The 23,019-nt window shown below is 42.6% G+C and overlaps 1 protein-coding gene across 1 annotated transcript in view; it reads left to right on the top strand.

Annotated features, from left to right (window-relative positions):
* Positions 1-748: 748 nt before the first annotated feature.
* LOC311149545 (piezo-type mechanosensitive ion channel component 2-like) overlaps positions 749-23,019 on the top strand; it is a gene marked incomplete at both ends in the record, with an annotated part of 34,209 nt that continues 11,938 nt past the window's right edge. The window contains 30 exons of the mRNA XM_084186722.1: positions 749-812; positions 3,216-3,311; positions 5,778-5,879; positions 6,113-6,158; positions 6,253-6,406; positions 6,677-6,890; positions 7,133-7,346; positions 7,611-7,782; positions 8,041-8,133; positions 8,241-8,291; positions 8,442-8,583; positions 9,061-9,245; positions 9,669-10,047; positions 10,314-10,495; positions 13,497-13,645; positions 14,073-14,240; positions 17,703-17,744; positions 18,205-18,332; positions 18,491-18,663; positions 18,775-18,951; positions 19,140-19,292; positions 19,548-19,748; positions 19,911-20,115; positions 20,344-20,445; positions 21,186-21,351; positions 21,549-21,792; positions 22,090-22,186; positions 22,352-22,511; positions 22,687-22,776; positions 22,883-22,965. Coding sequence (XP_084042848.1) covers positions 749-812; positions 3,216-3,311; positions 5,778-5,879; positions 6,113-6,158; positions 6,253-6,406; positions 6,677-6,890; positions 7,133-7,346; positions 7,611-7,782; positions 8,041-8,133; positions 8,241-8,291; positions 8,442-8,583; positions 9,061-9,245; positions 9,669-10,047; positions 10,314-10,495; positions 13,497-13,645; positions 14,073-14,240; positions 17,703-17,744; positions 18,205-18,332; positions 18,491-18,663; positions 18,775-18,951; positions 19,140-19,292; positions 19,548-19,748; positions 19,911-20,115; positions 20,344-20,445; positions 21,186-21,351; positions 21,549-21,792; positions 22,090-22,186; positions 22,352-22,511; positions 22,687-22,776; positions 22,883-22,965 — 4,432 coding nt within the window. The remainder of the gene's footprint in view (positions 813-3,215; positions 3,312-5,777; positions 5,880-6,112; positions 6,159-6,252; positions 6,407-6,676; positions 6,891-7,132; positions 7,347-7,610; positions 7,783-8,040; positions 8,134-8,240; positions 8,292-8,441; positions 8,584-9,060; positions 9,246-9,668; positions 10,048-10,313; positions 10,496-13,496; positions 13,646-14,072; positions 14,241-17,702; positions 17,745-18,204; positions 18,333-18,490; positions 18,664-18,774; positions 18,952-19,139; positions 19,293-19,547; positions 19,749-19,910; positions 20,116-20,343; positions 20,446-21,185; positions 21,352-21,548; positions 21,793-22,089; positions 22,187-22,351; positions 22,512-22,686; positions 22,777-22,882; positions 22,966-23,019) is intronic.

The raw sequence follows: 23,019 nt of genomic DNA, 5'->3' as shown, positions 1-23,019 counted from the left end.
TGACTAATAAACGACTCTAGTAAAAAAGATTTTACACTGGATGTGTAGCCTAGTTTCTCCACTCCAGCCCGACAGACAATTTGTTGTGTTCACCATGCGCTGCTGCTGCAGTCACTGGCTCTTAATGGCCTTACAGCCATGAATATTAGATACACTTCCCCTCGCTAGCAGAAAATGATGATGAGACCTAATAAAATACATGGGCTGGCCAAGAGCTTAAAAGACAATGTGTGAAAAACACATCAATGTCCCATATTTTGTTTGTATTGTATAGCTTGGTCTCTGTAACATTAATTGACAATACAAACAAATGGCCACAAAGTGAAATAGTCTAACCACATCCATGACTAAGTGTATGATTTTGCTCTGCCTAATGAATACTCAGAGAGAGAGAGAGAGATGGAGAAAGAGGGGGTGGAAATTAGACAGAGAAAGGGAGTCACACATCTGCATCTAAAACCAAGGAAACACCATTTGGTTCTTGATCCTCTTGTCTTGGAACTTCCTTTCATATTAACTGAAGGTCCTCTAATTCAGGACCGCTGAGTGGGATCATTCTTCCAGTGTATCACTGTGCCTGGTCTCTCCAGTCCTGTCTGTCTGTGTGCTGGGGTCTGGGATGCTACTGGTCAAGCCAGTGTGTCTGCAGTAGGGAAATGTGTCAGAGGATGGGAGTTACCTGCAGCCACAGGCAGCCCAGAGAGTAGACTGTTCAGAGAGCTGGGTGTCTCTCACACGCAAAGGAGACATGGCGGGGGATATTGTGGTGGGGATACTCTATAATTTAGTACTACCTCTTCTTCTGCTTGCAGGTAAGTTGGGTTTGGAAGAATGTAAGGTAACAATTCAAGTGTCAGGTATCAATACAGCAGGACGGTGGACGTGTTAGTTATTGAGGTCATAGTAGTGGTTTTTACAGTTCTATTGAGAGATTCTGCTTTTATAAAGTGCTCAAAGAATATTGCTAGAAACACCATTTTGGATGGTTTACAGAAAGCACAAATAATGTATGTGAGACATGTTGTTTGGGGGAATGCACAGATTAATCCATTATTTCTTGTTTCCCCTGATGGTAATTATTTGAGTGGATGAAGGATTGCAATATTTACCTGGAGCTAACCCTGCAGATAGCACTACTGGGTGATCTGAAAAGTCATAGTCAATCGATCAATAATATAATAATACTTTAAGCAAAAATGTTTATTTTCAATTTACAATCTGTAGAAACAATGAGAATAGAAGGGTTCAGAATTTTTGTGAAACATCACAGTACAGTTTTAAAATATATGGCAAATAGAAATCCAATATGGATGGTGTTAAGAGATAGATGGGAGGTGTTGAATGGAGTTGAAGGATGGGACTAATAACAACTAACAACAACTAATAATGGGCTCCCGAGTGGCGCAGCGGTCTAAGACACTGCATCTCAGTGCTTGAGGTGTCACTACAGACCCCCTGGTTTGATTCCAGGCTGTATCACAATCGGCCGTGATTGGGAGTCCCATAGGGCGGCGCACAATTGGCCCAGCGTCGTCCGGGTTTGGCCGGTGTAGGCCGTCATTGTAAATAAGAATTTGTTCTTAACTGACTTGCCTAGTTAAAAATATATAAAAATAACAACAAGATAACTAATGTAAAGCATACTGTGTCCATTATAGGTTGAGAGCTTTTGTGAAAGAGCACAGTTAGAAAGATTATGCATCTAGAAGCAAACCGGATGGACGTCATGAAAATGATCGGAGAGGTTGAGGGTAGAGGAAGTTCAGGAGTAAAAACAAACAAAATATAATTATTGTAAAATTGACTGTGTCCATAAAATGTATATAGTATGTATAAGCTGGAAGTAGAGGCCTAAGCATTGTTGTTCACTAGTTTACTCCAATTAGGGAAGGGGTGGTGGAGTTGGAAAGTAATAAAGGGAAATATATATTTTTTAAAGGATATGTATGTATATGTATTTATATGTATGTGTGTGTATATGTATGTGTATGTATGTATATGTGTGTATATATATATATATATATATATATATATATATATATATATAATATATATATATATATATATTTATTTGCAAGAAAAAACCCATATGGGGGATTAGAAGTGATGCAGACAATTACATTGATGGAAGTTACAATGTATCTGCAACATTAAAGCTGATCTACCCCCTAAAAAAATATATATATATATATTTGAGTGGACACATTGTAATAATGTGATCATGTAGTAATTGAGTAAAGTGTGCCGTAAAACTGTACTGGGAAATAAAAATGTTTTGTTGTTGAATAGTATGTTTATTGCATTGTTGTGTTCTCAACAGTACAATATTGAGCATGTGAGTTCAGAGATGTGTGTAATTGTGCACTAAAATCAGATACTTTGAACTTTTCAGATTATGGAATTTTCACAATGCCCTCAAATGACATCATTTCCAAGCGTTCCAAATGAGCATGTTGACAGCTGGCCATGCCTCTCTTAGTGTTAAATCAAGGATACAAAATCTACTCTGACCAAAATATTATTGCAGATCATTTATGATGTATTTAGCTGTTGTATAAAGAAAGGAAAAATAAACAAGCAGAAAACCTTTGCCTGTCACCTTTAAGACACATTTTCCATTTTAAGTGTATTTTCATTCAGTAAGTATTATACTTTTTTACCTCACAATTAAGTATAGAAAATCAAGATTCCAAGTAATTTCAAAAAGAAACAAATATAATACTGATTAAATTATACTTTCCTTCATTTGAGTGTTTTGTATTATTAAAAGTTTAAAGTTAAAACTATGATCCGTGATTTTGATGTCAGTTTCATTGCCATTGTTGGTCGAAGAAGACCAAGAATAAAATGTGGTGTGACCAGTAAGCCGCATTGTTTTTTAGCTAGCTACTTGTTTACTGTGTGATGGGGCTTTGTTCAGTCTAACACTTGTGCATTTTGTATTAGTAGGTGCAATGGATCATAGCATTTTATTACCAAAGCCTTTTCTCTTTGATGAATAATACAGTAGGCTGTTTGTTTCTAGCAGCTGTTGATGAATTATTGCTTTCTGTTTCAACTGTGTTTATTTGGATTTTCCGTAGGATGGACTCAACATAATGAGCAATCACATAAAATACAGCACCGAAGACAAATTAAAATTACAGTATGTACCTAGATATTATATTATACATACAAATAAACATCCATGTAAAATCTTTGTTATCTCTCCATAGCGTCATCCTTCCGGTACAATGGTCTGTCTGTGGTGTATTTCCTTTTCCTGCTCACCCTTCCTCTGCTGCCAAACCCCTCTCTCACCTCCATGCAAGGTAAGACCTCAGAGTAACACCACTAGGTCTGAAATGGCACCCCAAGTTGTAGACTATAAAGAATAAGGTGCATTTTATTCCAAGTTACACTGACTTTTATCCTATGCTACAGGGTCCTCTATACGTTTTTAATGTTTGCTAATAAACACCATGTTTGATCAATGTGGCCCTTGGGAGACAAATCGTTTTAATGTTAATGTTTATTGGGCTGCCTGTCTATTATTTGCAGAATAGTGTTAAAGTACACTCATATAGGGTTCTTCGATTTGTCCCCATTGGGGAACCCCTTTTGGTGCTAGGTAGAACCCTTTGCAAAGGTTCCTACCTAGGACCCTCTATGTAGGGTTCTTCATAGTACCCCCTATATAGGGTTCTGCCTAGAACCCTCTATGAAGGGTTCTACCAATAACCATTTTATCATCTAAAGCTTCTTGCTAGAACCATCTATGAAGGGTTCTACTGATAACCGTTTTATCTTTGTAGGGTTCTTCCTAGAACCGTCTATTAAATGGTTCCATCAGCCTCATTAGCCTTCTAAAATAAAATAATTTATAACAATAATTACAAATATCAAAGGCCTTTCTTTTAGGGCCTAGTTATACCCTAACACATCAGGCTTGCAAGTCACATTATGCTGGCTTGCAAATTGATGTGTAATTCCTATTGGAATCTAGCCAGAGTTAGAATATCCAACAAGTGGAATTTTTTTATCACTCGCAACCTGCATTCAGAATGACTGCTAGGGTAGGGAAGATTGAATACTGAGACTACCTCAATCATGTGAACTGGAACATCCATCCCAGTAACTAGTGTAATAAGTTGTGTGTAATAACTACTAACAGATTGGATTAGTTTAGAAAAATGTATGTTATTTATCTTTGTGTAGCATAAAACTAATCAACCAATCAATGTACATGCAAAAACACAGATATTAAAACAAACAGTTCTGTAAATAACCCACAATAGAGCATGCTGGGAAATGTGGCTCTATGTAGAACCCTTCTTGCCTTTCAAAAAATCCATCTTGCCTTCCAAACAATCATTAAACAACCCTTTCTTCCAAAAACGATTCATAGAATGTTAAAGGTTCTAGGTAGAACCCTTTACCTTACAAAGAACCCTTGTCTTCCAAAAAGGGTTCTTCAGATCAAAATAGTTATAGGTAGAACCCTATCCCTCCACAAAGAACCCTTTTGGAACCCTTTTTTCGAAGAGTGTTGCAGTGTGTGTGTGTGTGTGTGTGTGTGTGTGTGCGAGCGTGTGTGATTCCTCAACTCATATTGACCAACATACAACATGTGTGTGCATTCTATTGTATGTTTATCAATAAAGTTGATGAATTAAAAGATTGGCCATTTACTTTGTAAAGGGATGTTGCTAGTATGGTCTGATCTATTATGTATAACCTAGTAATTACATAGTGGAATTAAATGTTGTGGTGTCAGCATTTGCGAGATGGTTTTCTTGCATGCTGGACTATTAGCCCTTTTCTCTTTAAAAGCTTTGTGTATCATTTTTCAGTCTTTGTCTCGCTAATATGACATCACCCCTGGGTTGAGTGGTCAGGGGTGGGGTGCAGAGATTAAACACATCATACAGAAGCAGAATTGACCGGCCTTCACTTAGTAGAGCAGAAATGAAACAAAGCTTTTAGTAAAAACCTGGGCATCGGAAGCCCATTTGCTGGCTCCGCTAATGCTGCACCATTCCACCAGGCCTTGTTTTCACTCTTCTCTCTTAATTATAGGGGTCAGCCTCTGTTAATATGCCACTGCTGTCTAACTGCTCTGTTCTGTTCGGTTATTGCCTACAGAGGAAATTGTTGGCTTTTGTTGGAGTTGAACATTTGAAAATGTCAAGACATACACATTTCACAGAGCATTAGAAATCTTTGTCTTCATAGATACGGTATCTATTCAATGTACACACACAATTAAACTGAAACCAAATGTCTTTGTTAAGTACAAGTGTTATCTTTTTTTATTTAATTTGTTCTGCTGTTCAGGCAAATCCAGTTCCATGTTGCCTACTTTATTAAACTATCGATCACAGAAACTTCTCACAAGACACAGAATGACTCTGTGGTTTTAATACTGTCGTTAGGCATCCTTTGGGAAGGCAGAATGTGATAATCCTCGTTTAGTAAGCACAGCTCACTACGTATCTGTAAGTACAGAGACCTATATTATCTGCATTTCCACAGTAGACACTACCACTATCCTCAGCCGTTAAGATAGGGGAAAATTGAGTTAAAAAAGGCCATTAAAAGTAACAGCCTAATTACATGCAGTGATCCCTGTACGGATGATAACAGAATACCGACTGGCTGATCTGAATACTTGTATGTGTCTCAGAGGGGTTGGGAAAGGAATAAAGACATGTACTGTTTCTCACAAAAATGGAAAATAACGTTTCTATTCTATTCTCCCCCCAGTAATCTGTGTCTCTGGTCTTGTATTTCTAAAGGAAAAACAGGGACGTTCCTGCTGCTCATCTGTTCTACCAGCGTGACGTTTCTGGCTCTCCAGTGTTTCATGCAGATCACTTTTGCCTACGTACCTCAGTATGGTAAGATAACACCAGCCTCTATCAGCTCACTGAGCTATTAACAACAAATACTCAGAGATGCTGCTGGACAGCAACCAAAAGAGAGACAGATGTTTGTTTTAGCATTTTAATACATGGAGAGCATAATGAACTTACTCATTCAAGAAAACATTTATGAGGGTGGATGTTGCTTTGGCATTTTGCTGATAAGACAAGACTTGATTTCTATCTGAAATATTTGTGTTGTTCAACAGAGAACGAATATTGGGAGAATATTCTCTACCATCTGGGCATTGTACGGTAGGGCCACATTTTCTTTACTTTTTTAAAACAGACTTTGGTGTTGTTTCTAATGCGGGTGTTGTTAATCACTTGTTGTGTGTTATGTCCCCAGGTTCAGTTTGGTGGATGCAGGGAACATTGTGCGTCTCTTAGCCCCTGATCTGGGGCTCTTCCTGTCAGGGCTCTTCATACTGCGCCTGGTCAGGAAGCTGCTGCGCCCCATGCCCCAACTTAACCAGAACTGTATCGCACCCTCTGACCCTGAGGTATGCACATGGCCAATTTCATCTGCCACTTTTGTTCAATTCACAGTACACAGTAGTTTAACCATTATTGTTTTAAATGAGAGCGTTAGAAATGTACATCATACATGCCGATATGTTCTAAATAATTTGAAGGTGAGGCGCATCACCTTCTCATGCAGTATTTCAGCACTTCTACTCTAGTGGTTTGAACATGGAACTCCTTTAGATTGAATCTGTTATAAAGTAAAATGGTGTTATGTCCGTCAAACTAGTGCTCTTCTGACAAAGCAGGATGTGGACATGTCCGACTCAGAGTCTGAGGTTGGCAGTGAGGTCACAGGCGGCTCGTCCTATGACAGTTCAGATGAAAGCATAGCGGTGCCGGCAGCCCTTCCTCAGTTTGTCCAGAAGTTCATTGCATTTGCCCTTGGACTGCGCCTCTTGCTGTCCGCCATCATGAACACAGCAGGGAAAGTAGTGGTCACCATACTACTAGGGCTGGCAGGTACATCTCAAAAGGCTGTCCTTTCCTTGCTGTACATTCTAATCTAATTCATTGCATTCAAAGAAGTCACTTTGGACTCTTATGTACTATTCTTGCGAGCCAGACTCAAAGTCTTGCATTGGCTCAGCCTTCTCTGCTGTATAGCTCAGCCAAATGAAGACAACTAATTTACTATCTGCTCCCCCACACTACTATAATCTTCTCCTTTCTCCTCTTGACTGGTCCTCCTCCCCATGTACCAGGCATCACTCTGCCCTCCCTGACCTCAGTGGTGTATTTCGGGACGTTCCTGGGCCTGGTGTGGTGGTGGGTGTTACTCCGCTCCCTCAGCATGCTGTTCTTCAGTACCCTCTGTGTGATGATGGCTATATTCAGCACCGGTCACCTGTTGAGCCTCTACCTGTACCAGCTGCCCCTGGCCCAACAGATCGTACCCCCACAGGACATCTATGCCAGGTAGGGCCATGGGACCAGGATGTAGCATCACAGGATACTGGCTGGACACTGACTGTACAGATACAAAACTAATTGTATTTATTCATATTGTCGAAATAGAAAATATTAACACACTCTACTACACTGGACACAGACATACACAATCACTGTTAAATGTCATAAACTGATACATGCCCGTCTTCAGATTTCAGTATCTACTTGATCTATCCACTGTGAATTTTGTTTGTTAACCGATCTGGTGTATCTCTCTCTGGTTTTGTTCAGGCTGTTTGGTATAACAGCGGTCATCCAAACCAATGAGACTGAGCCATACAGTCTGGGTCTGCAGCCAGACGTCAGCTGGCCTGTCTTCACCAACCCCATTGTGCTGCTGCTCCTCTATTACACACTGGTGGCTCTGCTGCACAAGTGGGTCAACATCACTGAGGAGGAGGAGGTACTTTAACTAAGACTGAGGCGCCAATGCAACTAAGAGGCCTAAGTTAATGACTGTGTCCGAAATGGCACCCTATTCCCTATATAGTGCACCACTATATGGGTAGGGCTCTATATAATGAATAGGGTGACATTTCACATGCAGTCAATGACTTGTGGATGAAAGAAAACTGGGTTTATGCTGCTGGTTTATGCTTTATTGGAGGTGTTAATTGTGTGTGTGTGTCATTTCATGGTGCTGTCTGTGTATTTCTGCTAGGATACTCTGGAGAAGTCTGAGAGTCCAGTAGAAACCCATGAGGATCCCCCCAGCTTCTCCAAGATCTTATTCATCTCAGGAGACAGACTGGAGGTGTTGAAATCTAATACAGTTCTATTTCACAATCTAGCCTCTTGTAGTGTTGCCAACATGATTTTCTACAGATTTCTTGAACAGTTGTCTTTCTTTGTCTATCACAGCTACTGACCAGTACGGATGATGAAGCGTACATGCCAGAGGAGGTACATGAGGTACATTCTGCTCTCCCAATGTACCCCAAAGTGTTGTTGTTATAACTACTTTAAAGGGACTTTAAATGTCTGGTTAGACACTATATATATTTGGTATGCATCACTTTTCTTCAAAGACAAAATTCATAGTAAACTGTTTTTCCTCTGCAGCCAATGGTTTTACTGATGAGCAGCTCATGGCATGATCTGAGAGGACAGGAGGTGGGGTCACTGCTGGTAGGGCCAGCGGCAGGATATTCAAATTGCTACCCTCCACCACAATATGAAGGAATAGACTTGTCACTCTCACAAGGTAGGTGACGTATGGGAAGTATTATTGGTCACACTTAATTTGGATAGTCTGGATTTCCCATCTGTAGATGCAAAAGTATCTGTTGATAAGCAACTGCTTGCTAAGGTTAGGGTTAGGGTTACGTTAGGTTTAGAATAAGGGTAAGGGTTAAGGTAGGGGATAGGGTTAGGGTAAGGGTTAAGTTTAGGATTAAGGGTTAAGGTTAGGGTTAGAGCTAGGGTTAGGATAAGTAGATAGTTAGTTGAAATGTTACTGTAGAGATCTACAGATGGACTATCCAAATAAAGTGTTGCCGTATTATTTATATCCACCTGGATATTTTGATCGTACCCAGTCATGAATAAATGGTAGTAATTTGATATTTAATAAATATTCCTCACTAGTGTAGAATCTGACACAGCACAGTCTTAAAATCTGACAATTATATGCAATAGAAACTCTTCTAAACTACATCCTCTGCTGTTTTTCCTCTCTCAGAGTCAGAGGAGGTGAAAGAGATGAGTGAGGAAGAGAAGGAGAGGAGTGAGGAAGAGAAGGAGAGGAGTGAGGTGTCTATACAGGATACAGAGACCATTCCCACCCCTCCTGGCCCCAGTGGACTGGTTGTGTTCGGCCTGTTCATCATGAAGCACAGCTATGTCAGCGCACTCATCATCATGATGGTAAACCACTTTATTTCTATGATGGTATTATAGTTTTGGTGTAGACATTAGTCATTGAACAATTCACTTTATGAAAACAGTTCCTTTAAAAATCAAACTGAATAGAGATCAATTACCTTCACATTACCTTACATCTCTTTAACATAAACATGGCTATATAACTACACTCTTAGAAAAATAATTGCTATCTTGAACCTAAAAGGGTTCTTCAGAAGTCCCCATAGCAAAACCCTTTGAATGATCCTTTTTGGTTCCAGGTAGAACCCTTTCGGGTTCCACGTAGAACCCATTCCTCAGAGGGTTCTACATGCAACCCAAAAGGGTTCTCCTGTGGGGACAGCTGAAGAACCCCTTTGGAACCCTTTTTTCTAAGAGTGTATTTAAGATGTGTGGCGTGCCTCCTGTGTTCCTTCAACCCCTCAGGTGTGGAGCATCACCTATAACAGCTGGCTGACGTTCGCCCTGCTGGTGTGGTCGTGTCTGATCTGGATGATGCGTGACCGTCGGCGCTATGCCATGATGAGCGCTCCCTTCCTGGCGGTGTACGGCACCGTGCTGCTGCTGCTCGCCTTCCTGAGCGGCCTGAGGCTGCGGCAGGACGAGCTTTACCCTGGCCTACCTCACGCCGTGCTGGTAGACTTTGACATGGTCACTTACCCAGTACCCTGTGTCCACCTGGGAGCCAAGATGTTCTACGCCTTTAGCTTCTTGCTTCTGTTCCGTCAACAACTGAAGGAGAAACAGGAAGAGCAGGATCTGAAGGAGTCAGAAGAGTCTCTGGATGAAGTCAAAGTGCTACCATGTATGGACTCTTCTCCTTTTATGCATACTTTATGGATTCACATTGATAAAGTCACATTCTCTAATACAGTATTGATCAAATGCATTAGAAATGCATATGATATTGTACCCAGGTGTCTGTAACATTCTTCACTTAACAGTGCTCTAACCCATAGAGGTGTTTGACCCTTTGAACCAGTTCTATGTTGTGTTTGACCCTTTGAACCAGTTCTATGTTGTGTTTGACCCTTTGAACTAGTTCTACGTTGTGTTCCTCCTCTCCCTTAGCGGATGAAGGTGACACCTCCTCCATAATGGAGATGCTGGGTTCAGCGGTCAAAGGAACCCTGGTGAAGTACTGGATCCTGTTCTGCTGCTCTACGTTCTTTGTGGTCAGCTTCTCTGGGAAGGTGATGGTCTACAAGATCCTCTACATCGTGCTGTTCCTCTTCTGTGTTGTCCTCTATCAGGTGGGCCTCATACTTACTTCTAGATAATGTTATACCAATGTTGTTGTGTGTACTGCACAGGAAATACCATATATATTGTGCTCTATAAATAAAGTGTATATTACATAAGCTTCTATATACAATGTTATTCAAAAGAGAAGGGAATTAACAAACTGAGTGAAAGATAAGATTGTGTCAAATGAAAAGGAAAATGGCTGTGAAATTGTTTGATTTAAGAGCCATATTAGCTAGTTAACCAAGAATTTCTAGTGATGCTAATGATACGGTAATTAACTAACTAACTAATAGTCATCATTAGCTGTTTACGGCACTTAAGAAGCAAAGAGGGTCAACAAAACATTATGACACATTTACCTTCCCTTTGCATCCAATACCTCAACGACAGCCCGAGACTCTCATCAATACAGATCCGGTTATGAATATTGATCCTACTTCGTAAACACAGACACAAAACATTTCTGCTGCCGTTTTCCTGGTTTCCCTCCTCATCTTGTATTTCTGCTGACCTTTTAGCTCTGAGCACTTACAGCAACTTATTGGCTTAACTACTACCTCACACCACACATACTGTAAGGAAGCCAAGATGACCCTCTTGTTTATCATTGCCAGCAGCACTGTTGTTTCACAAACAGTCTGACTGAGGGGAAATATATATTGCGTATATTGCTGCATTATATTTAATAATGTAGGTATTATTATGTAAAACATTGTGAATGTGGAAATAACATATGAATACAGGGGACACACTCTTTTCACGCCACTTTGATACAGCTACGACCAGAAGTGATTTTCGTAGCAGGTTAGGAGAGCATTTTCGCTATCTAGAACCCTCTATGCAGGATTCTTCAAAGAACCCCCTGTATATGATTCTACCTAGAAACCTCTATGAAGGGTTCTGCCTAGAACCCTTTATAAAGCGGTTATCATCTAAAGGTTCTTCCTAGAACTGTCTGTGAAGGGTTCTACTGAGAACCCTTTTATCTTTGGAGGGTTCTTCCTAGAACCGTCTATGAACGGTTCCACCAGCCTTATTAGCCTTTAAAATTGTATTATTTATGACAATACATTACATATATCATAAGGCCTTTCTTTGAGGACCTAGTTATACTCTAACACAGTGGTGTTAGGAATCTCCTGGTTTACAGGCCACATCAGGCTTGCAAGTCACATTATGCTGGCTTGCAAAGTGATGTGTAATTCCTATTGGAATCCAGCCAGAGTTAGGATAGCCAACAAGTGGAATTGTTAATCACCTGCAACCTGCATTCAGAATGACTGCCATGGTAGGGAAGATTGAATACTGAGACTACCTCAATCATCTAAACTGGAACAACCATCTCAGTAATGGGTGCAATAAATTCAATTACTAACAGATTGGATTAGTTTAGAAAACAATGTTATTTATCTTTGTGTAGCATAAAATTAATCGACCAAGCAATGCATTCGGGAAAGTATTCAGACCCCTTGACAAAATTACACATTTTGTTATGTTACAGCCTTATTCTAAAATTGATTAAATTGTATTTTCCCCTCATCAATCTACACACAATACCCCATAATGACAAATAATTTTTTTTTTTTTTTTTTTGCAAATGTATAAAAAAAAAAAAAACGGAAATACTGTAAGTATTCAGACCCTTTACTCTGTATTTTGTTGAAGCACCTTTGGCAGCGATTACAGCCTCGAGTCGTCTTGGGTATGACGCTACAAGCTTGGCACACCTGTATTTGGGGAGTTTCTCCCATTCTTCTCTGCAGATCCTCTCAAGCTCTGTCAGGTTGGATGGGGAGTGTCGCTGCACAGCTATTTTCAGGTCTCGCCAGAGATGTTCGATCGGGTTCAAGTCCGGGCTCTGGTTGGGCCACTAAGGACATTCAGAGACTTGTCCCAAAGCCACTCCTGCGTTGTCTTGGCAGTGTGCTTAGGGTCGTTGTCCTGACCAAGGCCCTTCTCCTCCCATTGCTCAGTTTGGCCAGGCGGCCAGCTCTAGGAAGAGTCTTGGTGGTTCCAAACTTCTTCAATTTAAGAATGATGGAGGCCACTGTGTTTTTGGGGACCTTCAATGCTGCAGACATTTTTTGGTACCCTTCCCAGATTTGTGCCTCGACACAATCCTGTCTCGGAGCTCTACGGACAATTCCTTCGACCTCATGGCTTGGTTTTTGCTCTGACATGCACTGTCAACTGTGGGACCTTATATAGACAGGTGTGTCCAATCAATTGAATTTACCACAGCTGGACTCCAATAAAGTTGTATAAACATCTCAAGGATGATCAATGGAAACAGGATGCACCTGAGCATAATTTAGAGTCTCATAGCAAAGGGTCTGAATAATTATGTAAATAAGGTCTTTCTGTTTTGTATGTTTTATACATTTGCAAAAATGTCTGAAAACCTGTTTTTCGCTTTGTCATTATGGGGTGTTGTGTGTAGATTGATGAGTTAAACATTTAATTTAATCAATTTTAGAATAAGGCTGTAACGTCACAAAATGTGGAAAAAGGGAAGGGGTCTGAATACTTTCCGAATGCACTGTACATGCAAAAAAAAAAAAGATATTAGAGTAAAACATACAATTCTGAAAATCTCCCTGCAACAGAGCATGCTGGGAAATATTGTATATTGTTCTATGTAGAACTAAATAATCTTTCTTGCCTTTCAAAGAATAATCAAATAACCCTTTCTTCCAAAAACGATTCTTAGGATGTTAAAGGTTCTAGGTAGAACCCTTTTGGAACCCTTTTTTCTAAGAGTGTAGCTGTATCGAAGTGGAGTGAAAAGAGTGTTTCTCTTGAAGACAGCGATGATAGATTGGTTTGAAAAGGCAAATTGTTTTGTGGACGCCTGTTGTCATGAAATGTGGGTAGTAATTGAGGGAAATCAGAGTGCTTGAATGATCTTTATAAAATAACGTATTTTACTGTTTTTGCTCCTTATGATTAGTATTTGTAGAGTGATTTGACCTTGATTATCATGGTATCAATGTTACCGTTCCTCAGATCTGTTATGACATGTGGAGGCGAGTGCTAAAGTACTTCTGGGCGGTGGTGGTGGGCTACTCCATGGTCGTCCTGATAGCCATCTACATGTACCAGTTTAAGACGGTGTCTGGCCTGTTCAGACAGATCATGGGCATGTCTGAGGAAGGGTGAGTGTGCATGGTGGCACTGTGGTCAACCCTGTACATTCAAAATGTTGCTTATGCCTCCATATTGTTGTTGTCACCCCAAGACTTTAAAGTGCTACAGTGTTAATTCATTCATTGACTCATTCATTGCCCAGGAATTCCTCATATATTGTACCCTGTGTCTGAAACTCTCCCTGATGATCCATGGCTAATAGCATACTGTAGACATCACAGGTTGGTGGCACCTTAATTGGGGAGCACGGGCTCGTGGTAATGGCTGGAGCGGAATCAGTGGAATGATATCCAATACATCAAACACATGGTTTCCATGTGTTTGATGCCATTCCATTCGCTCCATTCCAGCCATTATTATGAGCCATCCTCCCCTCAGCAGCCTCCACTGGTAGACGTTATATGCTCAGTGCTGTCCCTGTCCTCTGTCCTCTAGTCTGCGTGATCTGGGGTTGGAGCAGTACGACACTGTGGAGCTGTTTGCTCGGATCCTCCTCCCTGCAGCCTTCCTATTGGCCTGTATCCTGCAGCTGCACTATTTCAACCAGGACTTCCTGGATCTCACCGACCTGGACAACATACCTGTCCGCCAGGGACAAACCAGGTGGGACAGCTAACCTGATCACAACCCCTGGGATAATTAAGCAATAAGGCCCGAGAGGGTGTGGTATATGGCCAACATACCACAGCTAAGGGCTGTTCTTATACAACGCAGAGTGCCTTGATACAGGCCTTAGCTCTGGTATATTGACCATATTCTACAAACCCCCGAGGTGCCTCTTATTGCTATTATAAACTGGTTACCAACGTAATTAGAAGAGTAAAAATAAATGTTTGATACCCGTGATATACCACGGCTTTCAGCCAATTAGCATTCAGGGCTTCGAACCACCTAGTTTATAATGTGCTTTATATCAAATCAAATCAAATTTTATTGGTCACATGCGCCGAATACAACAGGTGCAGACATTACAGTGAAATGCTTACTTACAGCCCTTAACCAACAGTGCATTTATTTTAAACAAAAAAGTAAGAATAAAACAACAACAAAAACGTGTTGAGAAAAAAAAGAGCAGAAGTAAAATAAAGTGACAGTAGGGAGGCTATATATACAGTAAAATAAAGTGACAGTAGGGAGGCTATATATACAGGGGGGTACCGTTGCATAGTCAATGTGCGGGGGCACCGGCTAGTTGAGGTAGTTGAGGTAATATGTACATGTGGGTAGAGTTAAAGTGACTATGCATAAATACTTAACAGAGTAGCAGCAGCGTAAAAAGGATGGGGTGGGGGGGCAGTGCAAATAGTCCGGGTAGCCATGATTAGCTGTTCAGGAGTCTTATGGCTTGGGGGTAGAAGCTGTTGAGAAGTCTTTTGGACCTAGACTTGGCACTCCGGTACCGCTTGCCGTGCGGTAGCAGAGAGAACAGTCTATGACTAGGGTGGCTGGAGTCTTTGACAATTTTGAGGGCCTTCCTCTGACACCGCCTGGTATAGAGGTCCTGGATGGCAGGGAGCTTTGCCCCAGTGATGTACTGGGCCGTACGCACTACCCTCTGTAGTGCCTTGCGGTCAGAGGCCAAGCAGTTGCCATACCAGGCGGTGATGCAACCAGTCAGGATGCTCTCGATGGTGCAGCTGTAGAATTTTTTGAGGATCTGAGGACCCATGCCAAATCTTTTTAGTCTCCTGAGGGGGAATAGGCTTTGTCGTGCCCTCTTCACGACTGTCTTGGTGTGTTTGGACCATGATAGTTCGTTGGTGATGTGGACACCAAGGAACTTGAAGCTCTCAACCTGTTCCACTACAGCCCCGTCGATGAGAATGGGGGCGTGCTCAGTCCTCTTTTTTTTCCTGTAGTCCACAATCATCTCCTTTGTCTTGGTCACGTTGAGGGAGAGGTTGTTGTCCTGGCACCACACGGCCAGATCTCTGACCTCCTCCCTATAGGCTGTCTCATCGTTGTCGGTGATCAGGCCTACCACTGTTGTGTCGTCGGCAAACTTAATGATGGTGTTGGAGCCGTGCCTGGCCATGCAGTCATGGGTGAACAGAGAGTACAGGAGGGGACTGAGCACGCACCCCTGAGGGGCCCCTGTGTTGAGGATCAGTGTGGCAGATGTGTTGTTACCTACCCTTACCACCTGGGGGCGGCCCGTCAGGAAGTCCAGGATCCAGTTGCAGAGGGAGGTGTTTAGTCCCAGGATCCTTAGCTTAGTGATGAGCTTAGAGGGCACTATGGTGTTGAATGCTGAGCTGTAGTCAATGAATAGCATTCTCACATAGGTGTTCCTCTTGTCCAGGTGGGAAAGGGCAGTGTGGAGTGCGATAGAGATTGCATCATCTGTGGATCTGTTGGGGCGGTATGCAAATTGGAGTGGGTCTAGGGTTTCTGGGATTATGCTGTTGATGTGAGCCATGACCAGTCTTTCAAGGCACTTCATGGCTACAGACGTCAGTGCTACGGGTCGGTAGTCATTTAGGCAGGTTATCTTAGAGTTCTTGGGCACTGGGACTATGGTGGTCTGCTTGAAACATGTTGGTATTACAGACTCAGTCAGGGACATGTTGAAAATGTCAGTGAAGACACTTGCCAGTTGGTCAGCACATGCTCGGAGTACACGTCCTGGTAATCCGTCTGGCCCTGCGGCCTTGTGAATGTTGACCTGCTTAAAAGTCTTACTCACATCGGCTACGGAGAGCGTGATCACATAGTCGTCCGGAACAGCTGGTGCTCTCGTGCATGCTTCAGTGTTGCTTGCCTCGAAGCGAGCATAGAAGTGGTTTAGCTCGTCTGGTAGGCTTGTGTCACTGGGCAGCTCGCGGCTGTGCTTCCCTTTGTAGTCTGTAATAGTTTTCAAGCCCTGCCACATCCGACGAGCGTCAGAGCCAGTGTAGTATGATTCAATCTTAGACCTGTATTGACTCTTTGCCTGTTTGATGGTTCGTCGGAGGTCATAGCGGGATTTCTTATAAGCGTCCGGGTTAGAGTCCCGTTCCTTGAAAGCGGCAGCTCTACCCTTTAGCTCAGTGCGGATGTTTCCTGTAATCCATGGCTTCTGGTTGGGGTATGTACGTACGGTCAATGTGGGGACGACATCATCGATGCACTTATTGATGAAGCCAGTGACTGATGTGGTGTACTCCTCAATGCTGTCTGAAGAATCCCGGAACATGTTCCAGTCTGTGCTAGCAAAACAGTCCTGTAGCTTAGCATCTGCGTCATCTGACCACTTTTTTATTAGCCGAATCACTGGTGCTTCCTGCTTCAGTTTTTGCTTATAAGCAGGAATCAGGAGGATAGGCTCCGTGAAACATAAGATATTACAGTTTACAGGGAGAAGGGAACTGTTACTAGTCCATCAAAGTGGTCCTCTCATGTCATTTTCATGTCAACTGTTCTTTTTAGAGGCATTTAAAGGTCCAATGCTGCTGTTTTTATCTCAATATCAAATCATTTCTGGGAAACAATTGAGTACCTTAGTGTGATTTTTTTCAATTTAAATGGTCAACAAGAAACAAAAAAAGCTTCTTAGCAAAGAGCAATTTCTCAATCAATAATTTTGCTAGGACTGTCTGGGAGTGGTCTGAGTGGTGAGGTGAAAACAGAAAACGAGCTGTTATTGGCAGAGAGGTTTGGAACTCTCTTTCTTATTGGTCTATTAACTAATTTACCGCCTGGTGATGTCTTCCCACCAAAACAGGCTGACATTTCGGGTGTTCTCAAACAGCTCTTACACTAAAAGAGCATTATCAACATTTTCACAATTTCAATGTATTATTCCAACCTCACAGTGTGGAAATATATATAAAACACAGGAAAATTATGTTTTTGACTGCACTGGGCCTTTAATAAAACAAATATGTACAATGGCATAATCAGTATAATCTCCATTTACTGTAGAGAAATATTGAAAATGGAGTAAATTAATGTAATGATGTGATTGCTCCAATCATGTTTAATCCTCGCTGGAGTTGTTCTTTCCTTTCTTTGGAAAACATGCTGTCATTCTCCACTCATCTCTATGTTGTGTCTCATCCATTCTGTCCATCTCTCTTCATCCAGAGAGGAAGAGCTGAGGAACTCAATCAATGTGATAGCTGACATGTAAGAGCTGCATTTGTGTCTCCATGAATGGCATGCTTCACACACGGTGGTTTGCCCAGTGTTTCAGAAATCTTAAACACCCTTAGTTGGGCAAACTTACAGTATAAAAAAGGAGTTGAGCTGTTTTGATAATGTGTTGCATTAATATACAGAGAAGGCCCATTTTAATGGGCAAAAATATATTTGGGTGATATAATTTCATTCCATCAGTCCATTATGAATTCTTAAAAATGTTAATGCAGTCTTTTTCAGATAATTTAAAATAATGTTAGCACTCTAAGTACAATGTTTAACTGATGTTTATTTTTCCTCAGAATTAAAGAAAACATTGAAAAGTTACAGAAACGGTACATTTTTCCATACATTTTCTTCCATTACATGTATTGTATCATTATTCTACAGTGTGTTCTGTATATAGTGTATTACTTCTTCCATGACTTGCCTACCGTCTCCCTGCTAGGATGGCGAAGGAGCACAGTAAGCAGATGAGTGGGGAGTCAGGACGTGTGGGGAGACAGCACACATTGGACAGTGATGGACTGTCTGCCTCATCAGAGAAGAAACCAGAGGAGGAGCAGGAGGGAACAGGTGTGTGCCACTGAGATTCAGATTCTAATTTACTGTACCAAAAGTAAGCTTATTTTAACAGCACATATACAATACAAAACAAATATGCCACATAAACAGCACAGCATATCACATATTTTATCTGACCCTGAGTTTGGTGTCCTTGTTGTGTCCGCTAGGCCCCCCAGAGGAGCGTCTGACCCAGTGGGGGTTGATAGTGGACCGGGCCGGCCTGCTGCTGCTCCAGGCTCTGGCTGTCTTCCAGCGGGCTCAAGAGATAGGCTGGAGGCTGCTGGAGCTCCACAGCCTCAAGATCGTCTCTACCGGCATCATCTGGGTGTCCCTGCAAGAGGTCAGATGTCTTTACGTGACTGACCCTGAAACACCATGATTTCACCACATATGCTGTGTAGGGGGTCTGCAGTAAACATGAGTTTTCATTCTTTGTGTTCCTTTACCCAAGGTGTCTCTGATGAACTTCCTGTTTCTGGTACTGTGGGCCTTTGCCCTGCCCTTCCCCCGGCTCCGCCCCATCGCCTCCAGTGTGTCGTCAGTCTGGACCTGTGTCATGGTGGTGTGTAAGATGCTGTACCAGCTCAAGGTCATCAAACCTCTGGAGTACTCCTCCAACTGTACCACTGTGAGTTCACTTACCACTAGAATGCCCAACAATGACCAAATACTGACTAATTCATTATTCTGTAGCATCAATATCTACTCGGTAATGGTTGGCTCCCAAGGGCATTATGTGATGTTTTAGACACAATGGACTGTGTGTGTGTGTGACTATCTACATTTACAGTAGTATGTGTCTCTGTGTGTCTGCAGAGCCTGGTGTCAGCTAACGGGACGGGGCTGGAGCTGGAGGGGAACATGGCAGAGCTGCTGAAGAGGTCTGTGCTGTATGTGAAGCCTGTTGACCCAGCCATATGGTGTGGAGAGCTGCGCAAGTGTGAAGACAGGATACTGCCCTGTCTCAGGGTAAGACAAGCTTCTCACTCAGTGTCTGTGGTTATTTAGTAATATTGATGTCGTTTGTCAGTCATGCCATGCACTGTATGGCCATGAAAGCCATTGAAAGAGAGATATTGAGATGTATGCATTTTAATAACAGATTAATACATAATGGTAAGTACGGTACATAGAAATGAATATCCTATTGTTAGTGTGGTAGCTTCATTAATATGTGGTTCTATCGTCTGAGTGTTCTTTGGTTGTGTTTTTCTTTGATGTCAGAACCACCTGATGGTGCTGGGGCTGCTGATGTTTGAGGTGACGGTCCATAGACACCAGCTCTACTATCGCCTCCGCAACGACCTCAAGGTTCCCACCTTCAGCATCATCTTCCAGGGCATCACACGCCAGCACCTGGACCACGGCATCCTGCCCTGCATCAAATACTTCATCAACTACTTCTTCTACAAGTTTGGCCTGGAGGTACAGTAGCTATAACCGATATAACTATTTTACTGTAGCTTCCATTTGAGATTTGTATGAGATTTGTAGTGACTGTGCTGTTAATCTATATGTTTTCATTTTGGAGGATCATCATGTCACAGTGGTTGCATAGCTCTTTGAGATGGTCTTCCTGTCCCTCAGGTGTGCTTTGTGGTGGCGGTGAATGTGATTGGCCAACGGATGGATTTCTACGCGCTGCTGCACTCCTGTGCTCTGATAGCTGTTCTGTCACGACGACGCAGGAAGGCCATGGGGGAGGTGTGGCCTAAGTACTGCTGCTTCACTGCAGGACTCATGGTGCTGCAGTACCTGCTCTGTATCGGCATCCCTCCCGCTCTCTGTGTCGGTAAGGAGAGATATCTGGAGATTACAATGTACTACAGTAGTAAATACACCATAGTTGAGGTGTGATTAGGATTTGAGTCACACGATTGCATATTACGTAGGCCTCATACTAAAGTTACTGCCAGTGTAATAACATGTAGTTACCCTGTGATGGAATAGTAAGTAGGCTACACAGAGTGATGGAATTGTTTCCATCACTGCTTTCTTAATCTTCTCCTCTATCTGTCAGATTATCCATGGAGAACCTCCAGTCAGGCCTTGACCTCCAACCTCATCAAGTGGCTTTATCTGCCTGACTTTGCCATGCGTCCTGCCCCTTCTTTCATTTTCTGTGAGTCTCTCTGTCTTCATCCCAGCCATTTCCAATTTCAGAAATTTTGGGGAAATCTCCCATTTACATTCTTTCTTGATTTACATGAAAGTATGAATGCATATCTCAAGGATTCAGGCCATTGTCTACTATATGTAGTGTGTAATGAAATCCCTTCATACACCATCAATCTGGAGCTCCGACATACACTATATGTACAAAAGTATGTGGACACCCTTTAAATTAGTGGATTAAGCTATTTCAGCCAGACCCGTTGCTAACACGTGTATAAAATCGAGCATACCGCCATGCAATCTCCATAGACAAACATTGGCAGTAGAATGGCCTTACTGAAGAGCCCAGTGACTTTCAACGTGGCACCGTCATAGGATGCCACCTTTCCAACAAGTCAGTTCGTCACGTCTGCCCTGTTAGAGCTGCCTCGGTCAACTGTAAGTACTGTTATTGTGAAGTGGAAATGTCTAGAAGCAACAACGGCTCAGCTGCGAAGGGGTAGGCCACACAAGCTCACAGAACGGGACCGCCAAGTGCTACAGCATACAATGACATTCTAGACAATTCTGTGCTTCCAACTTTGTGGCAACAGTTTGGGGAAGGCCCTTTCCTGTTTCAGCATGACAATACCCCTGTGCACAAAGTGAGGTCCATATAGAAATAGTTTGTCGAGATCGGTGTGGAAGAACTTTTGGTCATGTAGTGTAAGTGATCAAGGCAGCAATTTTGTTTTTCTGTGTGTCCAGATGACCACCTCCTGCTCCTGTGCTCCTCGCTGCAGTGGAACATGTTTGAGGAGGAGAACCGTGCCGCGGTGCGCCTTATGGCGGGGGAGAACGTGGAGATCAGCCGCAGCTTGGACCCGCGCTCCTTCAACCAGTACATCCCTGTCAACAACTTCCTCCACTGCAGGTCAGAGGACTCTCTAAGCTAGCGTGGTCGCAGACCTGTGAGTGCTTTAGACAACTCTTTGGACAACTCCTTTATCGTTTTCCTACAGCCTACAACTAGGGCCCAGAGCTTTTTCCAGTCAGGTCAAATGATATGGACAAACTCCTGCACCTACTCAGATGGTAATATGGATGTAAATGTGTCTCTCCTTACCTCAGGTCCTACCTGGACATGGTCAAGGTGTTTGTTTTCAGCTACTTCTTCTGGCTGGTGCTGTGCCTCATCTTCATCACAGGCACCACCCGCATCAACATCTTCTGCCTGGGCTACCTGCTAGCCTGCTTCTACTTCATGCTGTTCGGGGGCAGCCTGCTCATGCAGCCCGTACGATACATCCTCAGGCTCTGGGACTGGCTCATCGGATACACCTGCTTCGTCATCGGCATGAAGAACCTGCTATCTGTATGTTAGCTAGCAAATCACTCACTGTCTCAGCTAGCCGTTCCTCAAACCTAGCCTATCCTTGTTGCTGAAAGTGTTTTTTCATTCATATACTGTGTGTACCACATTGTATTATGCTAAAAACACAGTCGGTTTTAATCACTCGTCAATGCTAACTGCCTTTTCTGTGTTGGTGCAATAATCTAGTCTTCATTCTTTGATGCTAATGTAACAGCTTCACTTACTACTCTCACTGTCTCATGTCAAGTCTTCTGTCTCCTCTGAGCTATCTGTCTTGCTGTATGTGTGTGTCCACAGCTTGGCTCATGCGCTTATCTGGACAGCCTGTTGAAGAATGGCTGCTGGCTCATTCAGGCCTTCAGCATGGTCTGTACAATCAAAGGCTATGATCTCCGTAAGTCTGACTGATAATACCCATTAACACACTGTGTGTGTATGTGTGTGTGTGTGTGTGTTGTTGTGCATTTGTGTAGCCTGTCCTATCTGTGTCTGTGTGTTTAGCTACGTGCACACCTGCGTGTGTGCTTACATATGTGTGTATATGTGTGTGTGTTCCCAGCTGCTCCTGATGATGAGTGTGAGCTGCCGGAGGGGGAGGCTGGCATCGTGTGGGATGCGATCTGCTTCACCGTGCTCCTAGCTCAGAGGAGGGTTTTCCTCAGCTACTACTTCCTGTATGTGGTGTCTGACCTCAGGGCCTCCAAGATCCTGGCCTCCAGGTTAGAATCATTTAGTTACTGACCTGACCACTTCCTTACCAATGATTTAAGATGATTTTAGAATGCTTTGGTACTATTGGAAATAGTAATGTTTTGAGACAACAGCTTGTTAATCTATTGAATGGAACCAGCTGAATGTAAGTCCTTATAGGTTGTTTGTCTTTCATATTTCAAGGGGTGCTGAGCTCTTTGAAGCCAAAGTGAAGAAACTGGTTGCTGCAAGACTGGAGATGGAGAGGAAGTCTGTGGAGACGCTGAAGAAGCAGTAAGACTTATGCCACAGCAGTTTGTTTGTTCTCATCTAGTTTTCAGTCAAAGGGGTTTGCTATTGTTGCATTGTTTTAATTCACTGTGTTGAACCCTTCCTCTAGGATGGAGAAGATCAAATCCAAACAGAAGAGTAAGCCTGGCCAAGGAGACGCAGCAGCGCCCCCTACTGATATAGTGCCAAAGGGTGAGCGTCATGGAGCTAGTAGAAGTTGTCCATAACCACTGATGAAGGGTCAGT

Source organism: Coregonus lavaretus, assembly GCF_964263955.1.
Source record: "Coregonus lavaretus genome assembly, chromosome: 22".
NCBI lineage: Eukaryota > Metazoa > Chordata > Actinopteri > Salmoniformes > Salmonidae > Coregonus > Coregonus lavaretus.
Note: the sequence above shows the minus strand (reverse complement) of the source record. Positions and strands in the feature narration are given on the sequence as shown.